Genomic DNA, 27,613 nt, shown 5'->3' with positions numbered 1-27,613 from the left:
TCGCCCAAAACTATCAAAAGTAATGTTATGATATTTAGAATTAATGTTTCATTAGAATTCTTCTTAATTACAACTCTGCATTCTAGAACGAATCAAATAAACATGTATATAACCATATTACTTGGGAAAAAAATAATGGAAATCTTGGATCCCTGGCAAAAATCATACTTCCATTAATACACAAGCAATACATCAATCAAGCGGGTGAATTGAGACTCTTTTGGAAGCTAGCACATTGAGACTCTTTTGGAAGCTAGCACAACTGTTGACCTCTCAAGTCTTATATCTGAGTGTCTATGTTTCTACACTGAATACAGGCATTGGTTGATAACTGTTTAGATGACGATAGCTGAATTTAGCTCAACAGGTCGTCATCAATGTTGCGGGGCATTTGGCTAGTTTTGTCACCAACCGTCTACAACCACGAATTTACTAAGTATGCCATCCACAAATGTGGAGAAACCTCCCTTGAACTTCTCCACGAAGTTTGCTTGGATATAATTGTGACAATAGAGATACGCATTTCTATAAATCACCAAGGTATTGTTGCGAGCTTGCCTGAGGAGCTCTCGTTGTCATACACCTCACAGAGCTATTACCCAAGGCTTGACAAAGAATGCAGAGCAATGACTTGTAGGGGCAGTGGGAAAACACTTAACAGAAAGCAATTTAACCATTAGTAGGTGTATCCCCAAGCTTGCCATAAAATATGGAGTAAGTACGTTAAAGAGCTATCTTCCCAAAATTTATCCAAAGAATGTGGAATAATTGCTTATAAGGCCAGTGAAAGAACAGCAAGTAATTCAAAGTTCAAACATGCAGCAGAGTGCCAATACAGACCCCTTGGCCTAGAAACAAAAAAATGTGTGTAATAGGGGATGAAGTATTGTTAATGATCATCTTAGACAAGCAACTGATAGCCAGCAAAACAATAACTTGATTTCAATAATTTATGGCAACATTCAGAAATAACACGATGCGTGTGTCTAAATTATGACCATCAAGTTGGCCTTATTAGACTTCACGGAAGAAAATGCAATGCTTCGTCACATGTGTGCTCCAGCACGTTTCCGGATTAGAACATATACCAAATTTCTACAAAACCCAACTACTTCAATACACATGGCATGGGATTCACGTGCATAAGTGCCCAACACATTATTGTCTACGAAAGGCTGTACAAACGCAAAAAGACTTGACGTTATTATGAGCGGGATGCAACCCAACAATCACTTAAAATAGCCATATAATTCTATGTAGCAAATGCAGAGATTCCATGGATTTGACTGACACGTAGTGGGCCCTGTCAGTACAACTCTGAAACACTGGAAAGGAAGATAAGCAGTGGCACCGTGTATAGGCCAGGATGCAAACTGCCCAGGCCTGCAAATACTCTGATCATTCTTATGTATTCTCAAGTCTGTCCAATGTTCCCCATCCAATGATCCCTGCAGAACAGATAAACATTCAAGATCTTGGAAGTTGGAACCATACAAATTGGAACCATTTCAAGAAATATCAGATTCAAAAATTTATGCCGTGTCAGATGTAGCTCCAGTACCTGCAAACTCCATGACCGCATGTAACCCATAGAGGTATCCTGTCTTAATGTATAGTAATTACACATAAGCTGTATGGAAACAAGATACAAGTAAGAAACATCGACCGCATACATTTCTTAAGAAAGAGATGATATTCAAACAAAACCTAACAAATTGAAAGAAATAACACAATCGACATAACTCTTATGTTAACAAGAGACAATAGTGATAAGCACGAAAGCATTCATGTTGACAAGGAAAGCATAAGAATATGCAATGCCCATGTGCCAGCACAACAATAAAATAGGTTATGTTGCATTCAGTCTTGATAAATATATTGAGCAACAGTAGTAAGACATCTTTTAGTTGTAAGTATTTTCAATCTGAATCGCTTGATATATTAATATATGGAAGAAGACAGAAATACAGGAGGTGCAAGATGTATATATATGGATGAAGACAGTAATACAGGAGGTGCAGGATGTATAGATATGTATAGATATGTCAACGCTCAAAATGATTCACAATGTACACACAACTGTTATTTTATCTGTATTTTCAATTTGAATCGTTTAATATATTAATATATGGATGAAGAAAGAAATACAGTTGGTGCAGGATGTATATGTATGGATGAAGACAAAGATACAGGAGGTGCAGGATGTATAGATATGTCAAAATGATTCACAATGTACACACAACTGTTATTTTATCAAAATAGTAATGATAAAGCACGAAAGCATTCATGTTGACAAGCATTCGTGTTGACAAGGGAAGAAAAAGAACATGCAATGGATACCCATATGCCATACAACCGAAAAAATAAGTTGTGTTTCATTCCGACTTGGTAAATATACTGAGCAATTAGTAGTAAACTATCTTTTAGTTATCAGTACCTTTAATTTGACGCACTTAGTAATATTAGTTCATAGATGAATACAGGAGAAATCCAGGAGGTGAAGGATATAAGATGACTGTGTAACAGTAGTCTTAAGTGGCAGGGAAAGCGTAATGTTTAGACACTAACACCACATACAAGGCACTTTATATCACCTCCCCTAAATTGAAGTCTGAGTGACAACAGCACCATATAACGAAATATGAAAACGATTATAAGAATGCTTCCTTGCTCAAGAAACAGATGTTACAAGAATCCCCTTTTCATCCTTACTGATCCGAAAGAACCATATACAAGAAAATCCAACTCAACTAGTGCTTCGATACGTTAGTTCCTTCCTCTTCCATGCAAGAAAAACAAGAGACATTTAATAAAAGTTAAAACCCATGAACTAGAACATCAAATTACAAGAGTAATTAGCAATACATATACGTTAGATATTATTACAAATACCTAAAGTCTGGCCGGTAAATTTAGCATGCAACAAGGCAAGCCTAGGTGAGTTTCATGTATAATTGACATAATGAGGGAAATAAGAAGGTTATACATAATATTTTTATCATTCACATATAAGAATATGACAAATATTCATGGTGTCTAGGAGACATCTGATCATAGAGAAGAAGTATGTTACTACAAGTCATATAATATTGGCAATTTGGTCAACTTTTTAGGGTAAGTTTGCATATTAGGGGAAAAGGCAGTTTTCAGGAATCCGAAGAGACATGTTTGGAGGTAGCCCGGTATGTATATCTTAAGCATATATCATAGGAATATTTAGATACATTTCATGTATCTAAAGTTGACATAATGAGGAGATAAGAAGGTTATAGTTAATAAATTATCATAATTTTGAAAAGCTTCCAATCAACAGCAAGAATTGTACCCATGGACTCGTGAGAGAAAATCTAACTAAATTTGCCCACGGATCACATCCAGCCCCATCCATGGGATGGGGCATGTCGCATGCAGAAATCAAACCTGAGTAGGATTGATAACAACACCCCGTGTTAACCACCCAGAGTAGACCCCATTGACAGTAGTTAATCACTTTCAAGAATGTGACTAGCTGGGGTTTAAGCTACTAAAAATTGACCGTATATTTATTTGTGTAATTTGACATATAATGAGATAAAATAGTAAATTAGATGTTCGGGAATTATTTGCATTATTTGGGACTACGGATTTTGTGATCTATTTACTTTTAAAATTCTGATTAGAATGCTCTTTAAGGTAATGCTTCACATCAGATCATAACTTTAAAAGGAGCTAAATTCTCTAAATTATGAGAATATCACAGGTGTCGGGGATTTGGGCCAATCTCCACCAAATTGCCTCCTTTCCCAAAATTTCATAGAGATAATATTTTCTTGTCTATAAAATTTCACTAAAACTTATTAGAATTCTATCTAGTTTGCATTTATCCAATTTCACAAGAATCAACGGTGATATAGATGATAATTATTGTATGACGTAATTATTTTTTATAAGATATTTTACCATATATACTGATGTTAAATATTCCATTCCTTTCCTCAAAAGCACCACCTTGGAAGATTGCGCAGTAGTATGTTAATAGAACCATAAACCAGTAAAAGCATTGTGACACCAAAGAACACAAAGGAACTAAGAAACAAGATTTGGAGAACTCCCGTTCAAAAACATTGAATGCTTGCATAAACAATGGTATTAAACTCACAATTCAAAAATCCCATCCTGTATACCAAGTACAAATTCAAGAATCCTATTAAGTTGGAATTTTGTCTCTACTGGAGCATAAAGAAAATCATTTTCATAACGGACTCTAGAAATGGAATTGCATTTCATTCTATCTCAAGTCTCATGGTCTGAAAAATATGCAGCAGATACAGTGTACTGAAATAATAATAGTAATGCTGCTCCAGAGGCCACTATTCAAGGCTGATTACAAGTGAGGAGACAGTACGGACTCTATGGGCACAGAGAATTTTTTTTTCGTTTAAACTATTTCCCAGCACCTCTACCCTTCTCCCATGCCTATAAAGGTGACCCAACCCCCTCATATTTCCTCACAACTATCTCATTGCATTATGTGAGCATTTGTGAGCAGTTGGAATTGGTTTTAAGAGCAGCATTGAGGAGGTTCTTGGGCGATCTTTGGAGCAGCATTGAGGAGGTTCTTGGGCGATCTTTGGAGCAGCATTGAGGAGTTGGTTTTTGGAGCAGCATTGGTTATGTGTTTTTGTTCTAATCTTTATATATTACATGTATTGGACAGTGCACTCGGTGCCATTTTGATATAATAGATATATTCATGTGCATGTTTTGATCAAGCGTTGTCTTCTCTCTATTATTCTAATGCTTTGAGTTTGGAAATATGAATGAAAATCTTTAAAAATATGATTTCTCATTAAAATTAAATATTTAATATACTTTTTACAAAGTCCGAGTCATTGGAATCAACTAGTCCGAGTTGATACTGAGTCAGAGTCCAAGTCCGAGTTGACCTTTGACCGGTTCCGAGTTTTAAAAGGAGTCGTCTACCAATGCAAAGGAATTGCCCGGACAGCCAAAAGTGGCCGGAATCCGGGCAAAACAATTTCAAAAAATCTTGTAGAGACTGTTTTAATCGTGTTTTTGATGGTGGAAATGGATTCAGCACCACCAAAAATGTCTAAGACACCTAAAATTTTGAAATTTAACAACTATAACTTGGATTTACAAAAATCCTCGCCAGATTTTCTCTAAATATGACCGGAATTTCCATAACTTTCCGGGCAATTCCTCCGGCTAGTTAGACTACGGCGTTTTAAAACATTGGATGTAAGTAGTAACTCTTCCATGGACCATACTATAAAAAGACAACACATACTCAAATGAGTAGACTCTAGTGGCACCTAGCTTCATTAACCAGCAAACATAAAACTTTTGAACAAGCAACACGCTGTTATCCTAAACATGGTTACAAGTTACAACAGAAAATGTGATTGAATATTCTCAGATTCCCAGATATTTACTTCTGTAATATCTCTGTTTTCCAACACAGGATATGGAAACAATGCAACGTACAACATGGCATTTACGCTCATATAGTTGTGAAAGACATTCATGATAGGCAGTATCTAGCCATGAGATCGATAAACAAGTGCAATGAAATCCATATATATTTAATAAGTGGATTTTTACAGAGAATAAAGAAAAATTAAAATGAATGGGAATAACAGACTTCTTGCAAATTGAATTCCCACTAAGCCTAGGAACAATCAAAACATAAATCTAAAGGCAAATAAATCTGCATCCATTGTCGATGCTTATCTTGGAAATAATTATATGCACTGCAAGTCCCCGGTATGAACTAGCCATCCCGTAGGCTATAGCAGCTCGTATTCTCTAAAAGTGTTCAAGAGCTTAAGATACAATTTGCATGTCCAATGCAGTGGCAGAGGGATCATGTAACATAAATAAATCTTACGAGTAACTTTCATGCTAAGAAGATAGATTGTTTTCCACCAATATATTATTGTACAATGTAAAGATATATTACTTTTTCAGTGTTGATAATATGAGCGATATTTCACGAAATATCGTGAATATCGCAATATTTTCAGGCAAACGATATTTTGGCAGGTAAATATCGGCTAAAATATCAATTTGTTTTCACAAGTGGGAAAACCTATCATAACTCAGTTGTCAAACCAACAATGAGGACAGCCATCTCTAGTTGCTAACCGCAAATGCAGGCTGACTCATCACTATTATTCAAGAAAAACCACGTCACCTAGAATAACCTGCTGGTGGTTCATATGGTGGCAGGAGTGAAGATACCACTGGGTCTTGGGTCATTAACCTGTTTACTTATGTCCGAGAAATACAAGCTATTAGCCAAGCAGAAGCAGTTTTAGGGCATATCGGCTAAATATCATTATTGTTTTATATGTTTAAAAATCTGAAGAAAAAAATTGTTTTTTTATGTTTGCCGATATTTTGCCAATACCGATATTTTAAACACTGTTTTTTCATATGGGGAGCCAACAATAGAATCCATGATAGATTTATAATATTTTGACTTTCTATAGCACGATCAGGAACACTGCAAGTACACTGGGAGAAAGTGTATTCCTTAAGCTTGTTAGGTCAGCAGACTTTATAGGCTACCGCATTTTTAATGATTTCCACACCCAACCCTCTCAATGAGAAGGATAATATGAGCTTTTGCATAGCTCTTGAAAATGTGGCATGTCTAATGATGGCTCTTGCATGTTCCATCATTAAGTTACATACCTATATTTTGAAATCTCTAGGTTAAGTTCCTTTGTCCCTGATGATTTCCTCCTCATACTCAAATAGGCCTTTATGAGTCATCATGGTAGATTCAGTCCATTTGTGGTCCCTGGCAGCTTGGCTTGCTGTTTGAACTGCCTTAGTCCAAAATTATTTTAATAATATTGCATTAGCATTATTGAATATTGTCATCTCAATGAGTTCTGCAACTAAAACTATTCCTCAAATAGTTGCTTCCAAGAAAATATTGTCTCCGCCTATGTACCACACACATTGTTCTAAGCATCCCTTTATCTGTGGGTTTAGACCTCTCTTTGTTGTTTAGCTCCCAATATCAACAAGCAAGCCATTTTCCTTGCATAAATCCGCTCTTGCTTGATGTTGCACCCATAAAATGAATAATGAGGAAAATGTATCGCATGGCCAGAACTTCATTCTTACCTCTTTAACTATCAAGAGCTTGGTATAGCTCAAATCTTCACACCTAAAACCTTAAAACACAAGTATAGAGAAGAAAGGGAAAGTTATGGGAGTAATTATGTATGCTTTACCAACCAATTAGAAGAATGCAGTTCTCAAGTCATGCATTGTTTGCATAATGGCTGCTTCCATATCTTTATGGAAACCTATATGGCTAGCTTACAAAGATCCCAATGAAGGCCTTCCTTCAAAGAGCAACACCATTAAATCATCACTACTCCATCAAAATAGATAGGTAGCTCCATATGGTTCCAAGTAAATGAGACAAAGTCACATGAGCTAATGTACGTAATTGTATAGAATATGTATTGCACTGTTGCACATATCTATGTACTCTTCCTAAAAACTTGTATATTTCTTCTCCTCCTATAAGCTTCCTACGATGTATTTTATTGAAGACATGGTCAAACTTGTTCACTCTGCTACAATTTTATATTGTGTGTATAGTAACACAGATGGGTGTACAGGATGTGAACATTACGACAATCTCCTCTCTTCTCATGCTTGTACACTTGCTCTCTTGTGTTTTCATGTGTGAGTATTCACATTGTTGTTTTGCTCATGTCAGTTTGTACTGAGGGCTAGCAATCATCACCTTTACAACTTGTCACCTTGCTAGATCTAAACACCATTCGGCTTCGAACAAACAAGACCCTAGATCTATAGCCTCCTTGAGGGCTTCCACCATACCATGGTTAGCTGACTGAAGACAAATATTTCGAATATTAATAATTGTCCAATGAAACTACTTGCATTGAATCATGTTCAATGTTGACAAATCTAATACGACACCAATTTGGCTGAAGGTATACCACTTCCCTTGAAATTTTCTCAGAGATGATTAAGAATCGAAGGCCTCTTGGTATTTTGCCCCTCTATTACAACACCCATTCTCATAAAAGCATTGAAGGCGAGTTTATCCATGGCTGTTTTGCTGCAACTTTGGCAGACAACTAAGAGAAGACATTTATGGCCATCATTTTCAGTTTTCTCTGTACATTTATGGCCATCATTTTCAGTTTTCTCCTTAAAAGCAAATGGAAATATCGAAAATTATTGCTTTTAAAACAATTTGTGTGGTCATTAAGGCAATATGCATGTTGCTTTTTTCCTATGGTCATGGTGTAATCTGTAATATAAGAAGCTTCAACTCTACGATTAAGTTATGGCATCCATATTATGCTGTTAAAAGACCTAGATTTCGAAGAAAAAAAATGCAGATTTTTGTTAGTAATAATGAAATATACAAAATTGAACAATTTCCATGCTAGATCTCTTTCATCCAAATTTTTTCGTAGTCATACCAAATTCGGATTAGGACTTTGTTAAATATGGTTTCCACCTCTTACCCTATATTGGATCTATTTTCTTCAACAAGTTTCATCTTTTTGAAATTACACATTTGGAGAAAATGCAATTAACACTCTCTCCTGCTTGCTATAGAGTTTAAGGGCACCCTAACTTCTTAAGTCCATATCTCATCGATTATAGCTAGAAATCATGAATTGTAAAGTGCAGCTAAAAGCTTGGGGTAAGCTCTACAACATGATGAGGTGTTGAGCATAGCTTGGTCAATTTCAGGTCCAACAATCCCTCGAAAACACTGAAAATCAAAGTTTTCATTTTTTGACTCAAAACTACCAAATTTGTGATAAGTTGAATCTAGTCCAAAACTAACACTAATTGACTTCAAATTAACATTTTTTTCCTTCGATCATTCATCTGCTATAGAATGAATGCAAGAGGTCCACAAGATGTTGACTAAACCAATAATAGTTCCCACTAGTAGAGAATTGTTAGTCAAGCTAAAACCAAACTAGGTTGATGTAACCCTTCCATGATATTCTCCTATAAAACCATCCTTGGAAGTACCAAATACCACCAATTTCTTTTTAGCTAGAAGCAAAGGTCTCCTCAAGCTCGATGGCAACAACAAAGATGAAAATCTTGACTCCTAGATGCAGGGTCTAGACAGATATTTCAAGACTCAGCTTGCAATGACATATGCATAAAAGATCCCAAGTCGATCTTTCCATAGTTTGTTGTCCTTAAAAGATATTTCCATAGTTTGTTGTCCATCAAAACTTTAGTGGAAAAATCACCAAAGTTTCTTATCTATCAAAGAAAGACAAATGATATGATGGGCTGATTTCACATACGCCATATAGATGAGGTTCTACCGTCTTGGTTATCAATGGAATTTGTTGATACATTGGTTTCAACTCAAGCAACTTCCAAGCTAATCCATCCAACAATAGATTGAACTATTCAACAAGCTTTAAACTAAGTTGTCGGAAACACCAGCCCTAACCCTCGGAAATGGAGATCCACGTTTCAGATACGGAAACCAATACGATAGGCCATGGAAACGGACAGGATCCGTATATGTCTCGTATCAAAAAAATGGAAACGCATTTTTCATTTTTTTGGTCGGATCCATGCTGTTTCAGGGTTTTTTGGAAACGTATTGGCGAAAATCGGATATGTATCACGGAAATCATGATACAGATCCAAAAATCATGGCACGGATCACGATTTTCCAGAAACATTTTAGGTTGTTTGTGATCAACAATGTCGAGAACGAGCTCATTTTAGAAGGTTTCAACTTTGGACGTCTATGTTATTTAACCTAACCTTCCGCGTTTATGTGCTCACCATAACACTGAGCTCAGCTGTCGTCGTGTGACTCTCGAGCAGTGGAGTTTTGTTGGATAGTGGACTTGGAGCCGACGAGTAGTGGAGCACTGGAGCTAGCCTGCAGTCACCATTGTGCGTGAGCCGAGGCCCGACAAGCAGTGGAGCAGTGATTGACCAGGTATCCTACTATCCTCCAATCTGAAGCTTCTTCGACGCTTCTTCAACGACAGTTCTCGCTTCCTAGTGACTTCAAATACAGTCCTAGACCAAAGATAGTCCTCTTAACTACTTGTTGTCTCTCAAGCATTGACCATCTTGCTTACTATGTATAATATCTAAATGTGAAAACGACACGTTGTATTCATACTTGCCTATATAAATCAATAGTAAATAATATGTTCGGAGGATCCCTCTTTGCCACTTTAAAGTATGGTCTTACCATCTTCGGATGGAAATAAATCTTTGAATTTTGCAGTTGGAGAGGGTTTTCCTTTTATGGCACATCATCTTTGTATGTTCCATTTATTATGAAATTAGAGGGAGGTTCCATTGCCTTTACTGGAATATGGGGGCTCCTTCATGACCATAACTTTAATTGCCATAACAGAATCTTCTCCCTGTAACATATGGATAAAACAAGAATTATCTTCCAATTTCCTATCACAGGCTACTTGACCTTGTTTGGTGATGTCGATACCAATGGATTTCTCTTTAAACAATTGTTCAGTTTGCAAGATCATTTTTTTCTTTAAGGCGCTAGTTCTTTGTATTCCACGATTGAAACAGTGATATAGAATGCACCATTTGACAGGGGTTTGTTGGTTATGATGCTTAAGTACTGTAACTTGAAAATATTTTGTCACAAACTCGACACCATGCAAATTGAAATAACCCAGCTAACTAGCATTATTGTCTTGCTTTCCAATCATATCCATGGCAACTTTTAAACAGTTTTTGTTACTTTACTTGGAGAGATCATAAAATCTGAAATTATTGCCTGGATATATACACATGATGCGAATCTGGGTGTCGACAGAGCCCACATAACAAGCTACAGTAAAGTCCTATTTATAAAGATCTGCACTAATGTCCATAATAAGTGACAGTAATGTTTAGATAGGTCTGCACTAATGTCCATATTCGTTAGATCTATAGCCAACACACCTAGGTCCTAGAGTTGATAGATCACACCCACCCTCATCCAGGTTGCAAAATGTACCTTGCTTCTCTTTGTTCTTTCAAGGAAACAATGTTGTGTTGTTGCCATTCATTGGCCTCACCAAGAATCACTTAAATTCAAATGCTAGGATATAGCTTGAAAACATATTTAGGCCAGTAGGAGGGATGGTCATGTGTCACATTTATGGAGGAATTAATATTTGGAAGCAAACAGCTCTAATATTTGGAAATTAATCATTTAGCTGAATGTTTTAGCTAAATAATCCTTTATGACATATGTTCACACTATTCTTTGCCTGTTTTGTTAATATGAAGATACAATGTTATTTATAGTATTAATTTGAAGCTATACCAATTTGTCTTTTCCCAATGATTCTACTATGAGGGTTTTTGGAAACCATGTGAGATAGCATATGTATTCTATTTGGAAACTCCCTATGCACATTCCATTTTCCATATATTTAGTTGAAGGAAAACATGCTTTTCTTTGTTGAGATTGCATTGTGACCCATCAATTTTATTTTGCAGATTAATTTACATCATCATTCATGGCAACTTCAAGTTCAGCCATTCGTGAGGCAGAGACAGTTGAACATGAAATTGAATCTGCCCCTAAAGTTGATCCAAAGTCACCACTTTGGAAATATGTAACTATTGTTGGGAAGATCCAAGGAGGGGGATCATTAGCATGGGTTTGCAGTGAGTGTAAAAAGGAGTATAAGGGATCATACACCCGGGTTAAAACACGTTTACTTGGGTTAAACGGCAATGGGATTCAAATATGCAAATGGCCCACCTAAAGAGAATAGGACAGATGTAAATGGTTTAAGCAAGGCAAAACTTGCAAAATATCAAAAAGAACAAGACGAGGCATATGATAAAGCAAATGAGGCAAATCTTGCCTCTTAATTGCCTCTTAATTAATACACCCAACAAGGTTGGGAGCATCTTCATCAAAGCCTCCACTTCATTCTCATGGAATTGTTTGTTCAAAGCGGTCTAATTTGGGACCACTTGAAAGGAATTTTAATAATGATGCTCGAGAGACAACAAATACAGCTATAGGTCGATGCATTTATTCAAATGGCTTTCCCTTTAATCTTGTGCGATCTCCTTACTAGGCAAAGATGATAAAAGCAACAAATGAAGCCCCGGGAGGGTTCAAGAGCCCTGGATATGAGAAGAAACGCACCACAATGTTGAGTGCTGAAAAGTTAGATTTGGAAGATAAATTAAGCCCCATTCGTAATTCATGCCGCATTTCAGGGGTGTCCATAATTCTGATGGATGGAAAGATCAAAGAAATAAGCCTTTGATCAATGTGATTGCTCAGAGCCCAAAGGGGGCAATGTTTTTGAAGGCAGTGGATTGTGAGGGGCAAATGAAAGATTCTCAATTCATCGCTGACATCTTGATTGAAGCAATTGAATTGGTGGGGCCAGAAAATGTTGTCCAAGTAACAACTGACAATGCAACAGTGTGTAGAGCAGCAGGGCTAAGGCAAATATCAGCACATCTTTTGGACCCGTTGTGTTGTACATTCATTGAACCTCATGTTGAGCAAGATGGGGAAGCAAATTGAGTGGATTCGAGTTATTTTTGAAAAGGCAAAAGAAATTCAAGCCTTTATCACAAACCACCACATGTCACAAGGCATCTACAAGGAATTTGCGAAGTTGGAGCTCCTTAATGTACCTAAACTTTAAAGTTTATTTCATAAATTCTAATTTCTATGACTCTAAATTCAAATATGTAAATTGGATTCTCAAATGTCATGATTCGTGAATCATAATAGTTATTCAATCAAATTATGATTTTTAATTTGTTGAAATTTGAAACATTGGCAATTTGGCACTTGTAGGTTGCAGAGACTCAATTTGCTTCTCACATCATAGTTTTAACAAGGCTTATGTAGGTGAAAGATGCATTACAATCAATGGTATGGAGTTTTCTTTGGAATCAATGGAGGCAATCTCAATCTGATAGAGCACAAGAAATGAAAAAGTTGGTTGTTGATGATAAATGGTGGGATAAGGTGGAGTACCTCTTGGCATTTACCAAGCCAATTGTGGATTTGATCTGTATGTTGAAACATTGGCAATTTGGCACCTGTAGGTTGCAGAGACTCAATTTGCTTCTCACATCATAGTTTTAACAAGGCTTATGCAGGTGAAAGATGCATTACAATCAATGGTATGGAGTTTTCTTTGGAATCAATGGAGGCAATCTCAATCTGATAGAGCACAAGAAATGAAAAAGTTGGTTGTTGATGATAAATGGTGGGATAAGGTGGAGTACCTCTTGGCATTTACCAAGCCAATTGTGGATTTGATCTGTATGTTTGACACAGATATGCCTAATTTGGGAGAGGTGTATGAGGGCATTGATTTTATGATAAAGATAAGGGTGGTTATAAATGCCAAGGAGAATGACCCAAATGAATTCTTTTACAGAGAAGTAAAAGATATATTGACCAAAATGTGGAACAATATGACCACCCTATTGCACCTTTTGGCCTATGTAGTGAATCCAAAATATTATGTTACAAAGTTGCTAAGTGATCCAAAAAGAACTGCACCAAACAAAGACCAAGAAGTCGTAGAAGGATTTAAAAATACTTTTAGAAAGCTTTTTGTAGATCCTAAAATTAGGCTTAGAATTCGTGCAAAGTTTGCTCATTTTGTGGGATCAGAGGGTTGGAGTTCTGATATTGATTGTATGCGGAACAAGACTAGATTAAGTCCAATTGATTCGTGAAACTACTATGGTGGGGTACTTCCACATATCCAAAAATTGGCCATCAGGATCTTGTCACAAGTTGCTAGTTCCTCTTCAGCAGAAAGGAACCGGAGTACATATGGCTTCATCCATTTGGTGAAGCGAAACAGATTGGGCTCTAAGAACGTTGAGGAACTAGTCTATGCTCATTCAAACCTTCACCTTCTGTCACACAAGAGAGAGGAATACAGATTTGGGGCCACTAAATTATGGGACGTGGAACCAGAGTTGCCTGACTTGGATATGACGTTGAATGCCATGTCACATATGACTTTGTTTGATGCGGAGTCACCAATAGGTGGATCTTCAAGTGGACATGGCAGCAATGCTCCCACTTTTGGAGAGGATGTGGAACTTCCTAGTGACAGGAATGAAGACATATTTGATGATATGTAAATGTAACAGGAATGAAGACATATTTGATGATATGTAAATGTAACTTATGATGGTGTTTTAACTTTTAAACTTTTGAACAACCATATGAATTATCAATAATGATAATACTAAATACACTGCCAGATAGTTCATTTTGTAATTTGTACTATGTAGTATGCATTATTAATTGTGGTGATGATGTTGTAACTTGTCATGTTGATGATTGAAATTTAAAACAGAAACTTGATGATATGTTGAAACTTGAATCATGAATGTTATAACAATCATTAATGATGATGACAATGTTTATGCTAAATTGATGATAATTGATTGTGTATTTTTAGTTTTTAGATATAATCTAGATTCTAAAATATGAATGGTCATATGAAATTCTTATATATGTGTGTCTGTGCGTGTGTGTCGTGTTTCCTGCCATATCGTATCCAGATTTTTTTTAAATTTATCATATCCATTTCAATGCAACTTAGGCTTTAAATCACATTGGGAGATTTAGATCCACAAGAAGTAATCACAAACAAATTCCTTTCTAGTTTACTTCCTAGTAATACGATTGAACTTGTTATGTCGATGTAGATTATTTGGGAAAAGCATATAAACTAGCCATCTCTATTGGAAAAAAGCTTTGACCTAAGCTTTTGAGATCAAGTTCCACCAATTTTAGTACTTTTGCCTCCAAGACTTCCTCAGATCTTGTAGGGAAATCCAAGGGTTTAGGCTATCCTTCTCCATCTTTCGGTAAAGTAAGTATGATAAATATCATTCCAATTATGAATGCAATACTCTTTAGGCCAAGAACACAATTAAGGTGTTAATCTTCAAACCATAAGCAAATTCTACGCCAGATAAATTAAACTAAGCCTAACTTAAAAACTAAAAGCCTCAAACAAAAAGATAATCTCTAAATATGTTAATCTACAAACACATACTAGAAGAAATTATGAACAACAAACACATAATGCAAAATTATCACAATTATGACTATCCTCTATTCACAAAAATACAAAAGATGAATACTCTAGCTCAAAACTTGAACTGGCAACCTAACACAATGTTGGCTCTAGGTCTCTTTTATATAACAAGAAATATAGCAAAGATATAATTCATTTCGTCACATGCACGAATCAATGAAACCCTAATCCTAATCTACTCAACAAATGTGCCCTCATGCATGTATAGAAGTGATAGAGATAATGACCCACACTAGAGGATAATCGAGGCATGCATGCATGGCACACTCCTCCTTTGGGATCAGCACCCTTCTCCCTTCTCATGCAATTGCCCTAGCAATCCAAAGATCTAAATCCTACTATAACAATAGATAATGTCTACAGAAACAAACCTTGAAATAGAAAATCTAATTGAAGTGGATCAATAGTCTAAAATAAGAACTAGATGTTGGCACATGCACATCAAATGCATGCATGCACCCGCACCCTCACTCTCTTAGATAACTCCAATGCTACTAACAAAGGTAGTCTTGTGCCATTATACTAATTGATTGCATGCTCATATTCACTGCACATGAACCAAGGTAGCCTCTACTAGAACTAGTGCACCATACAGAAGAAGAATCGACAAATGAGGAACAAGGTAAATATCTAACACTCCCTGTGTGTAAGGAAGGTATTCTCCACAAAGCCTAGTCTCTCCCTCAACATCTCCCTCAGCATCACAAACTTACTTTTAGCAAGGGGATTCATGAAAAAAATATGCAACCTATCAATATGAAGGAACATACCCAAGAACCATTGCACACTTGCCCCCTTCTAAACTCTATCCTAGATCAAATAGTATTAGATGTCTGTATGATTGGATTGATCATGAACCACATGATTCTCAAAGAGTCTAAAACAACTTGTATTGTCACAATAAACCACAATAGGCTCCAACATCTAATCAGTGAACTCTACTATCAATTTGTGAAGTTAGATGGCCTCACAACCAAGGGAAATTGGTTGCCATGTTCTTTGTCTTCACCAAACTAAGTTCTACTATTACTTGCCTCCTATGGAACCAGGATATCATAACTAAATCCAAACTAAAACAAAACCCTTAAGTATGCTTCTTACCATCTACATCTCTAGCATAGTCATAATCCACAAAGCCATCTAGCGTCAACTCACGATCTCCTGCATTCCTCAAATCACAACACATTCTACCCTTCAAGTATTAGAGAACAAGCTTTGCAATAATCCAATGAATTGGGCTAGACTCTACCATGCATTGGCTCAAAGTGTTCATTGCAAAATAAATATCAAGTCTTTTATTTACTTAGCTAAACAAGAGAAACAATCAATTGCTTGTACACAAATGGATCTACCAAAGTTGAATCTAAGTCTACTTATAACACTTCAAATCTTGTGTCTTTGGAGTAGCCATGAGCTTACAATCCATCCTTTGAAATATTTTCATATCTCAACCACATGCTTACCCTATCCAACAAAGACCTTGCCTAGACTCTATCAAGCCTCTAGACCCAAGAAATAGTGGATAATGTCAATGTCATTTGTATCAAACTCATGCATCAACTTGTTTTGCACCATGCTATAAGCTTCTCAAAACTACTTGTAAGTATAAGATCATCTACATGTAGGACTAAAATAAGCAAATTAAGTCTATCATATAGATAACAAAGATTCGAATCTGCAATAGTTTTAGTGAAGCCCAAACAAAACAAGTAGTCATCAATACCTGAATACCAAGGATGAGGTGCTTATTTTAATGTGTAGAAGGCTTTCTTCACTCCACATGCATGGGTTAATTGATGTATACTTCCTCTTCAATTAGACCATTAAGGAATATCATCTTTCATCCCAAAAAAAATGATCCTAAGGACATATGGACTTAAACAAAGTACATCTAGCAACATGGGCAAAGATTTCCTCATAGTCAACTCCCTCCCTTTACAATCCATTGCATGCTTCACCTTGTACAATCACCTAGAATCAAACACTAACTTCCCAACCAATCTCACCACAATCCCCCAAACATCATTATTCATGAAGAAGCTATACTTCACCATGGCATTCTCCCATCCCTGCTCACATGTTGCCTTCTCATAACTAGAAAACTTGGCATCAATGATGGAAAAAATCAACACAACATAATACAAAAACTTGTTTGTGAGGAGAATGATTCACTCAAAAGGATGTCTTTGGAGATCCAATTTCTCTTATGCATCCTATGATGTTTAGGTAAGCCATCTAGTTTCTTGGCTTAACCAAAAGGTAATAAAGCGTCAATTACACTTGCAGAACCTTATTGATTTGATTTTCAAATCTTTGATCTATCAAATCACCATTTGGGAAGCCTTGTGTTTCTCCCTCCACAACCTCTACTGAAGGGTCCCAAGACCTTGAGGATTGTGCATACTCCTCAAACTTAACATTTAGGCTCACTACTATATTTCGCTATGAAGGAATGTAGACTCTATAAGCCTTGAAAGTAGTCAACAAAAACACCCTTTAAACTAGGGGACTCCAATTTAGTTATCGTCTCCTTAGCAATATGAAGATATACAAGACAACCAAAAACACAAAAGTGTGATCCCTAGGGTTTCTCACCAGTGAAAGTTTCTTCTAGAGTTTTTTCCTTCAATACCCTATGAAAACACCTATTAAGGATGTAGATTGTGGTATTGCATGCCTCTATCCAAATCTAAATCTAAATCATGGACCATAACCTTTGCACATGTTCTTCCTTTCAACAACACATTTTGCTATGAGTTGTAAGGCACTATTGAATCCCTATTGATCCCACCTTCCTTGTAAAAGGGAAAGTTTTCCTTAAAGCTTTACACTCCTCCATTAGCAGATTCCTTAATTGTTTGGTTCTCCACAAGAGTTTTAACTCTTAAAGCTTGTTAAAGACCTCATTCTTAGTCTTCAAAAATAAATTCAAGATTTCCTAGAAGAATCATCAACGAAAGAAACATAATGGTTGTTACTTATCCACAATAATGATGACATGGGTCCAAATCAGTGTTGTGAAAATCGCGATTAAATCATGATTTTTTCATCATGGCGATTTAATCAGTGATTTTTTTCCAAAATGAAAAAATCGCGATAAAATCGTAAAATCACCAAAAATCATGAAAATAGCCAAGAACTTTTCCAAAATGAAAAAATTGCAACAAAAATCACAATAAAAATCATAAAAATTGCCAAAAAAATCATAAAAATTATCAAAAAAATCGTGGATTCTTTAGATACTTAAAATTTTGAAAAAACAAATCATTTTTTATATTTTTTAATGTTGTCAATGTTTTGCCAGTTTTTATTGATATTTTCCCGATTTTTACGATTTTTTTCCTTTTTTGGACCCTTGCTGATTTTATCCCGATCATGATTTTTGCAACATTGGTCCAAATAAATCTGAATTTACCATATCAAGAATCCCTCTCAGTTTGTACTCATTGCTTGGGAAAGCAGTATTGACATGCTTCTTGTCTAGGTCGCCACAAGATCTTCAACTCTTGGAGCCTATTAAAGACCTTACCCTTGGTCTTCATAAAATAAATCCAAGTTTTCCTGGAAGAATCAATAATGAAAGAAACAAAAGAGATGTTACGTATCATGACAGTTATAACTTTATAACATGGGTCCACACACATGAATTTACCAAACCAAGAATCCCTCTTAGTTTGTACTCATTGCTTGGGAAAGTAGTGTTGGCATGCTTCTTACTTGTTTAGTTCTCCACAAGAGTTTTAACTCTTGGAACCTACTAAAGACGTTATCCTTTGTTGTCATAAAATAAATCCAAGTTTTCTTAGAAGAATCATCAATTATTACTTACCAACAAAGTTAATGACATGGGTCCACATCTAAATGTACTAGATCCATAATGCCTCTTGGTTTGTACTTTCCACTTGGAAATCAATGTTGGCATACTTGTTGAGTGCACATCACTTGCATGCTCCAATCCTCTCCACCTAGAAATTAGGAAATCCACCAACATGTCCTTCAAAAGTGACAAAGCATCATAATGCAAGTGACCAAATCGTTTATGCCAAAGCTCACACAAATTGTCGTTGTTATGCACCAAAGCTCCATTGCTTCAGAGGATCTACTAGCAACCTATAAAGAATACCCTCATGCACTCCTTTAGCCAAAACTCGACTAGGATCATTGTTGTATTTTTTTAATGATCACTCGTTGATCATTAAACTTGACCATTCATTTTAGATCAATTAAACAAAAACCAAAAGAAAACTCTTAGTTAAACAAGAAGCATACAGTAATGTAGCCCAATAATCCCTCATACTAGCACGTAGAATGAGATAGGACCCATCCTGATCATTGAATGCTTGGATCACCACCAAGCTTCGCCTACATGCCAAAATCTCATTCTTCTAGAATGTTGATCTGTTGGTTGTCATGTATCTAGAAGCCCTATTGTCCACATACCACCGAACATTAAAAACGATGTGATCCGGATTTAAACAGGAACGCAATAAAATACAGAGATAACCATAAAGACAGATATGCAGCGGAAATAACACCTCAATTCATTACTGTAAAATACTGAAATATGCTTACAAACAGAAATGGAAATAAACCAGCTAGGGCGATGGTAGCTTATCTCTGAGAAGAGATGTGGTGGCTACATGCCTCTGAACTGTCTTACAATGAGGCTCGAAGGCCAATTTATTGTTGAGAAACAATGGAAAACCCTTCACATTCCAAAACCTAACCCTAGAAGATGAAACGCCAAATTATGGTACATCAACTTCCCGGGGTCGCGAATTGGTCGTACTATCTCCGTTTGACGTGCATGATAGCCCGTTGGAAAGATCTCTCCGAGGACTACGACGAAAAAGACGATTTTTATCAGAAAAATCGCTGGCGGTGGATTTCCCAAAAAACGTCGTTTAGGGCCTCAAAACGGCTCCGAAAGGTTAGGACCCGAAAAACTGCTAAAAATAGTAAACTGTGCTATAATTAAGTAAACTGAAAAAAACTGTAAGAAGCACTAGAGGGGATCCAAGTGGAATTAGCTGGTGGCCACCAATATCCACCTGGATCATTCCTCCCCCCTTAGGAAGCAATGGTCCCCATTGCGTTGAGTTCCTCCATGAGATGAGGGAACTTCTGCTGCACTTGGTCCTTGGTGAGCCACTTGCCCTGGTGAAGGAGTTGTCCTGCTTTGACAACTCGATACAGTTGGATATTCTGCCGGCGAGTGTGCTTGATTTGTGTGTCCATGATCCGATCAGTTGCAGCTTGTTCCATGCAAGCTGGATTTAACTCTGTGGGTGTGAGTTGTTCTGCAATGTCGGACGTGTCTAGTAATGGTGGAAAGTATGGCCGAAGGCGGTCGACATTGAACACCGGGTGCAGGCCAAGGAATGGGGGAATGCTGAGCTCAAATGCATTGTCTCCCACAGCCTTGGTAATGGTGTAAGGGCCATATCGGAGTGGTCTGAGTTTCCGATAGGCTCCGGTAAGGCGTTCCTTTTGCAAATGCAACCAGACTTTGTCGCCCACTTGAAACTTGTGTAGCACCCGATGTTGATCATGTCGCTGCTTGTACTTGGCATTTGATTTCTCCAGAATGTCATGGACCTGCTGGCGAATATGTTGGATGTGCTCAATGAAGCTGTTTGCCTTATCTGTTTCAAACCGGACATGAGCAGAATCTGCGTGAGTAGCTGCAAATGGCATGGCCACATCGATGGGACATAGTGGCTGGAATCCCAATCCCACCTGAAAAGGGTTGTGGCCAATCGAGCTGTGGAGAGCCCGGTTGTAGTTGTGTTGAACATAGGGGAGGCTCTCGTCCCATGTGCGTGGATGCTTTGAGTTGTACATGCGTAGAATGTGTACGATCATCCTGTTGACGACCTCAGTCTGGCCATCAGTTTGAGGATGGAAGGTTGTGGACTTAGTGAGTTTGGTGTCCAGCATCGACCAGAGGCTAGACCAAAATGTACTGAGGAACCTGCTGTCCCGATCCGAAATGATAGACTGTGGGATCCCAAAGTGTACCCATACTCGTTCAAAGAAGAGTTTAGCAGTGGCTTCTGCTGTGATATTCTTCTTGCAGGCCGCCATAATGGCCATCTTCGAGAACCTGTCGACGACCACAAAAACACAGTCATTTCCATGCCTAGTGGAAGGGAGGCCTGACATGTAATCCATGGAGATGGATTCCCAAGGTCGACTAGGGGTAGGCAGCGGGGTATAGAGGCCTTGCTTCTTGATGGTCGGTTTGGCAATGGCGCAAGCAGTGCATGATCTGATGTACTTCCCGACATCCTGTCGAAGATTCGGCCAATAGAAATATTTCTGCAGTATTGCCACCATTTTTTCAACCCCAAAATGCCCAACGGCCCGACTGTAGTGTGCTTCCCAGATCATCTTGGCACGCTCGCTTGAAGGAACACAAAGGTGACCCAGGTGGCATAACAAGTCGTCCTGGAGGTGAAAATCTGGAACATGTTGGTCCTCCAAGAGTGTCTGGTATGTGTGGCCGAATTCCGGGTCGCTTTTGTAGAGTAGTGGCCAATCAGAAGTCTCGTGCCCACAAGAGTTGAGCACGGTGGTTAATGCCATGATCGGTGGTCGACTGAGGCAATCTGCGACATTATTGGTGCTGCCCTTCTTATACTTGATATTCAAATGGAACTGTTGCAGGTATGTGGACCACTTCTGATGGCGATCATTCTGCAATTTCCCTTGGGTCTGTATGAACTGCAAGGCTCGGTGGTCTGTGTGGATGACCGTTTCCTTCCCCAAGATGTAATGCTTCCATTGTCGACAGGCCTGCACAATGGAATACATCTCTTTGTCATAAGTGGGATACTTCCGGACTGTGTCTGAAAGTGTCTCACTGTGATATGCCACTGGATGCCCGTGTTAAGTAAGGACTGCCCCAATAGCATAGTCAGAGGCATCTGTCTCGACCTCAAATGGTTGTTGCAAGTCTGGTAATGCAAGAACTGGTGTTGTGCAGAGTCGATCTTTCAACTCTGTGAATGCCTTCTGTTGAGATTCGGACCAAAAAAATTTTGCTTTCGCTCCTCCCTTGGTGACCTGACTCAAGGGCCAAGTGATATGAGAAAATCCCAACACGAACCTGCGGTAGAAGTTGGCAAGGCCTAGAAAGCTGCGAAGCTCTGTCAGAGTGGTTGGAGATGGCCAATCCCGAATGACTTGGATCTTGGCTGGATCCACATGCACCCCCCGTTCATCAATAATGTATCCTAGATACTGAACCTGGGTCATGCCAAAAGTGCATTTCTCCAAATTGGCACATAACTTGTGTTGTCGCAGTGTTTGGAGAACCTGTCGGATGTGGTGGAGGTGCTCTTCCCAAGTCTTGCTAAAGATCAAGATGTCATCCAAGTATACCACTACAAATGAGTTGGTGAAGGGCCGCAATATGTCGTCCATTAGCCTCATGAAGGTTGCAGGAGCATTCGTCAATCCGAGCATAACCAACCATTCGAAAAGGCCCTCCTTGGCTTTGAAGGCAGTCTTCCACACATCGGAGGGTTCGATTGGTACCTGGTGATATCCTGACTTCAAATCAATCTTGCTGAAATATTTTGCCCCCTTTAGTTGGTCCAGGAGGTCATCAATCCGTGGGATTGGGTACCTATTACGGACAGTGATCTTGTTCAGTGCCCGATAGTCAATACAGAGTCTCCAAGTCCCATCCTTCTTTTGTACCAGCACGATCGGGCTCCCACAGGGCGATGAACTCGGACGGATGTGACCTTTTTGCAGCAGCTCCTGAATCTGCCTCTTGATTTCATCGTTCTCCAGAACAGAGCGCCGATAGATTGGTCCATTGGGCAGCGGCGAACCTGGGGTTAGATCAATGGAGTGCTTGACCTGACAGTGCAGAGGAACCCCTGCGGGGGAGGTGAAGATGTCCTCATACTCCTCCACGACCTTTTCCATCTGTAGTTGTCGTGCGGAGGGGCCCTGTCTGGAGGTCGTGGCCACCGTCTTCTTCTTTTCTTGAGGGCGTATCATCAGGAAAACAAACTTCCTGGTTTTGGAAATGAGCTTACTGCATTGTTTTGCAGTAACCAAAGAGATGGCGGTAGGCGGTGCTACCTCTGGTATCCTGTACAACTTATTTCCCAAAGTAACAATAACAGCACGGGGCCTTGACTCATACACAGCATGTCGCTTCCACAAGTATGGTTGTCCTAATAACACATCACAAACTTCGAGGGGTGCAATGTCACACAATACCTCATCCGTGAAGGGCTTGATGTTGTATGGAAGGCGACATTGTTGGCTCATGCGAAGATCCCGTCCTTGGTGCAGCCACCCAATGGTGTATGGTAGTGGATGTGCTGTGGTCGGTAAGCCCAGCCGTTTCACGACCTCTGCCGAAATGAGGTTCTTTTGGCTCCCGCTGTCGACAATGAACTGTAGCGGGGAGCCCTTTACCCACATCTAGGAGTGGAAGAGACGCTCCTCCTCCTCTGGATCTTCAGGTTCCTCCTTTTGGATCTTCGTGGTGGCAACAGTGGCGTTGGGCTCCGCATCAATAATCTGCTTCCCTTTGTCATTCCCCTTATCGAGTTCTGACTCAGAGTCAGAACACGCATCTGATTCTGAAACCTTTAGCTCGGCCACCAGTGACTGCTTGGCCCGACACTCACTTTCCGGTGTCCTTTTTCGGCTTCGCGGCGTTGTTTTTTGCTTGCAGCTTTGGTGGGTTGTCTTGGGCCGCCCCGCCTTGGCTTTGTCCTTTGTTCTGCGGTTTGGGGGCACCTTTCCCTTGTTTCAGATTCGCAGACCCAAAGTCTCGCTTCTTCTGTTTAAACTTTTGCTCGACCTTGACAGCATATCGGTATGCCATGCCGAGCGAGGAGATGTTCAAGAATTCTATTTCTTCTTGGATGTACTTGTGCAGGCAGCCACGGTATTTTAGTACCAAATGCTGCTCTGTATCCTTGATACCCAACTTTGTGCGAAGGGTATGGAAAATATTGGTAAACTCTGGTACGTCTTGGTCCCTTCCCTGCCGTAGCGTGGTCCACTTTATGTATTGATCCTCATAGCTTCCGACAGGGTAGTACTGCTCCTTGATGGCATCTCGGAATGAATCCCAAGTCGGTGCGACTGAAAATAGTGAGCCTGTACTTTCATCCTTCTCCTCGCAGTAGGTTTCCCACCAATCCTTGACGTGGGGGGCTGCTTTGAGAAGAGCGAAAATAATCTTTTCCCGACTGGAAAAATCATGAACAGAAAAATAACCCTCTAGCACATTTAACCATTTATCGACAGCATCTGCATCTATCTGACCCTCGAATATGGGGATTTCAAAATTAACTTGTACCTTAAATGGTGTGGCGTTCCCAGAGTTGCTGTTGGAAGCCGATGCGTCGCCCCTAGGGAGCCGCTGAAGGATTTGGGCAAAGTTGTCCATCATCGCGTTCCTTTGTCGCTCGAGGGCTTCTTCGAGCAAGATTTTGATAGGATCTCCTGCCCCCTCGTCTTTCTTTTCATCCGCCATGGGAGGCCGTCGGGATTTGCGAGGCTGGTCTTGCAAAGGTTCGACCAGTTCAAGCCCTAACTCCTTATATCCTGACCTCGTTGGGGACATGCAAAGAAAAACAGAGAAGAAAAGCAGACCGCTCTGATACCACTGATCCGGATTTAAACAGGAACACAATAAAATACAGAGATAACCATAAAGACAGATATGCAGCGGAAATAATACCTCAAAACATTACTGTAAAATACTGAAATATGCTTACAAACAGAAATGGAAATAAACCAGCTAGGGCGATGGTAGCTTACAATGAGGCTCGAAGGCCAATTTATTGTTGAGAAACAATGGAAAACCCTTCACATTCCAAAACCTAACCCTAGAAGATGAAACGCCAAATTATGGGCCCCGTTTTTGGGTAAGTTGGTACATCAACTTCCCGGGGTCGCGAATTGGTCGTACTATCTCCGTTTGACGTGCATGATAGCCCGTTGGAAAGATCTCTCCGAGGACTACGACGGAAAAGACGATTTTTATCAAAAAAATCGTTGGCGGTGGATTTCCCAAAAAACGTCGTTTAGGGCCTCAAAACGGCTCCGAAAGGTTAGGACCCGAAAAACTGCTAAAAATAGTAAACTGTGCTATAATTAAGAAAACTGAAAAAAACTGTAAGAAGCACTAGAGGGGATCCAAGTGGAATTAGCGGGTGGCCACCAATATCCACCTGGATCACGATGTTAGCGGAAAGGCACAATGCCATGGATAACATTGTCTCCAATCTAGATGCAAGCTCAACTCTCGTGAAAACTTTTACACTCCCTCTAAATTGTTTCTCTTTTATAGTTGGTGTTGATTACCATTACCTTATTTTTAAAGCATTGAAATGTGTAGTAACCAAACTTGTTGAACTCGAAGCACTTCACATGGTTCATAACTTTCTTAACTTAGTTTGAAGAATTGAAGACTTCCTTCTTGTTCTTTATAATGAACATAAGTATATAAACTTCAGTAAATAATCATAACTACATTAATAATTAATAATAAATGACAAAACACATTGCATAGTAAATACATAGCCTAATAAAGGGGCATTCCATGAGTACACCATCACATGGCATTATCATAAAACTTATTCATTATTAGAATATATTTACTACTTATCCTATATGGATTTCAACCTATTGTCCTTTTTACATTGGATATTCAATAAATGAACTTTGTTAATTTCATTTGGTATCAACGCTACATTATAATCCCAACCCTGTGAGACACTTTCTACTGGAACTTTAATCAAAATTCCATTTCCCTTTGCAACAGATCTGCTAGCTATTGGCCATGGCCCACAACCAAATTTTTTTAAGATCTCTGATCTGCAGGTCCTCGGCCACATTCATGGTTTTGGCCACTAAAAACTTCATAAAAAAATTTAAATAAGAATTTATCTACTGCAAAAAAAATTGAAGGGAATTTCAAAGAACATCAGAACCAGAAAACTGAATTTAAGAACACAAATAGACATACAATTATATACTTAGCAATCTGATATACATAGCATTAATTCATCTATATTGTATATACACTGATCTACGATGTCCATACAGGGTCGAGCCACTTTCAAAATCAGGAAAATGGTGACAAATCCACTGTCGCCCAGTCATACAATTTTGTGTGTTGTCACATCACATCTACACTTATGTCAGGTTCTGTCAATTGAAGAAATTGACTAAAACAATTCTGTTATAAAAAAAACCCTCAGAAACCATGGCAGACAATGGAGATTCATCTAATATGCAACAATAGTCATTGGGGAGAATTAACCGCATCAACACACTACCAGAGCAATTCAAGAGGATATCTAAACGAATTCTTGGCATTGACTCTATCTATGCATTCCATTGTTAAATCAATGTCAAAGCGAACCACTAACAGATTCTGTCATTAGGTGATAAAACAAGCTGCCAGCCTCTCGTCTGTACCATACAGCCACCATTACAATTGTGCATGCTGAAATAACCCATGGAAATTCACCTACGGTTATCATGAGGCTACTGAAGGTCTATATACTGCCCATGTGATTCTTCATAACAACAGCTACTGGTGAAGACAATTAACAACTTAAGAATTAATAAAGGCCATATCATTTCAGGTGGAAGAATTAACCCATATCCGTAATTTTCACATCATATTTTAAGGTTAAGTTGAGGGTATTGATAGTTTATGGTTATAACACAAGAAAGTGCCAATTGGAAAAGTGTTGCCCTTTTAAGATCCATCAATTTAATTATTTTGATTAAAACATTCATGTGGGTACATTTACTCCAATCTTTAAAAACATTATAAAAATGTGTAGAGTTAAAATATATAGTCATAAAGTACAAAAGAAGGTAAATATTAAAATACTTTTTTTGGGTGCCCGGAGGGTGGTGTTATAAATTGTGGAAGTATTTATAATCTGATATTTATTATGAACTCTTCAAATGATCTAATATTTTGGACTAAATATTCTTTTTGTACAATGGTGTTCAAGTATCGGTTGATCTTGAAAATAAAAATATCCTTTGCCACAATTGTCAAAGACTATACATTGCAAGAGAATATGCACGCAACATGAAAATGCATTAATTCAAGTCACAATTTAAGAAACTAGAGGATGAACCAGCAAAATGTCAACAAAATGAGAATATCAGCACAACAAATTCAAGATCTCAATAATAAATTTGACAAGAAATTGCTACAAAAAGATGAAATTAATTGCCTAAAAGATCATATATTTTAGTCAAACACTGCTTGCACAAGTCAAGAAGTCAAAAGATAAAAAGAATCTGTTCAGAAGTTGGAACAAGAGAATCGAGATCTTGAAAAGAAATTATTAGAAAAGGACAATGAAAGTCCCTGCATAAAAAACCATAATAAAAGGTTTCTTGAACAAATCGAAATGTTAAAGGATGAGCAACCAGAAAATCAAGATCTTTAAGTATAAAGTCTA

At 38.3% G+C, this 27,613-nt stretch overlaps 1 protein-coding gene across 1 annotated transcript in view; it reads right to left on the bottom strand.

Moving 5' to 3' along the window:
• Positions 1 to 914: 914 nt before the first annotated feature.
• The window catches only part of LOC149143758 (BTB/POZ domain-containing protein), a 76,417-nt gene continuing 49,718 nt past the window's right edge, over positions 915 to 27,613 (bottom strand). The window contains exons 11-12 of the mRNA XM_089453154.1: positions 1,562 to 1,630; positions 915 to 1,448 (exon numbers count right to left, since the gene is read on the bottom strand). Of these exons, the coding sequence (XP_089309280.1) occupies positions 1,230 to 1,448; positions 1,562 to 1,630 (288 nt within the window). The 3' untranslated portion in view covers positions 915 to 1,229. The remainder of the gene's footprint in view (positions 1,449 to 1,561; positions 1,631 to 27,613) is intronic.

The sequence above is a fragment of the Pinus tabuliformis genome, chromosome X (assembly GCF_031772625.1).
Source record: "Pinus tabuliformis cultivar Carrire ecotype Pingquan chromosome X, CPIR1, whole genome shotgun sequence".
NCBI classification, from domain to species: domain Eukaryota; kingdom Viridiplantae; phylum Streptophyta; class Pinopsida; order Pinales; family Pinaceae; genus Pinus; species Pinus tabuliformis.
Note: the sequence above shows the minus strand (reverse complement) of the source record. Positions and strands in the feature narration are given on the sequence as shown.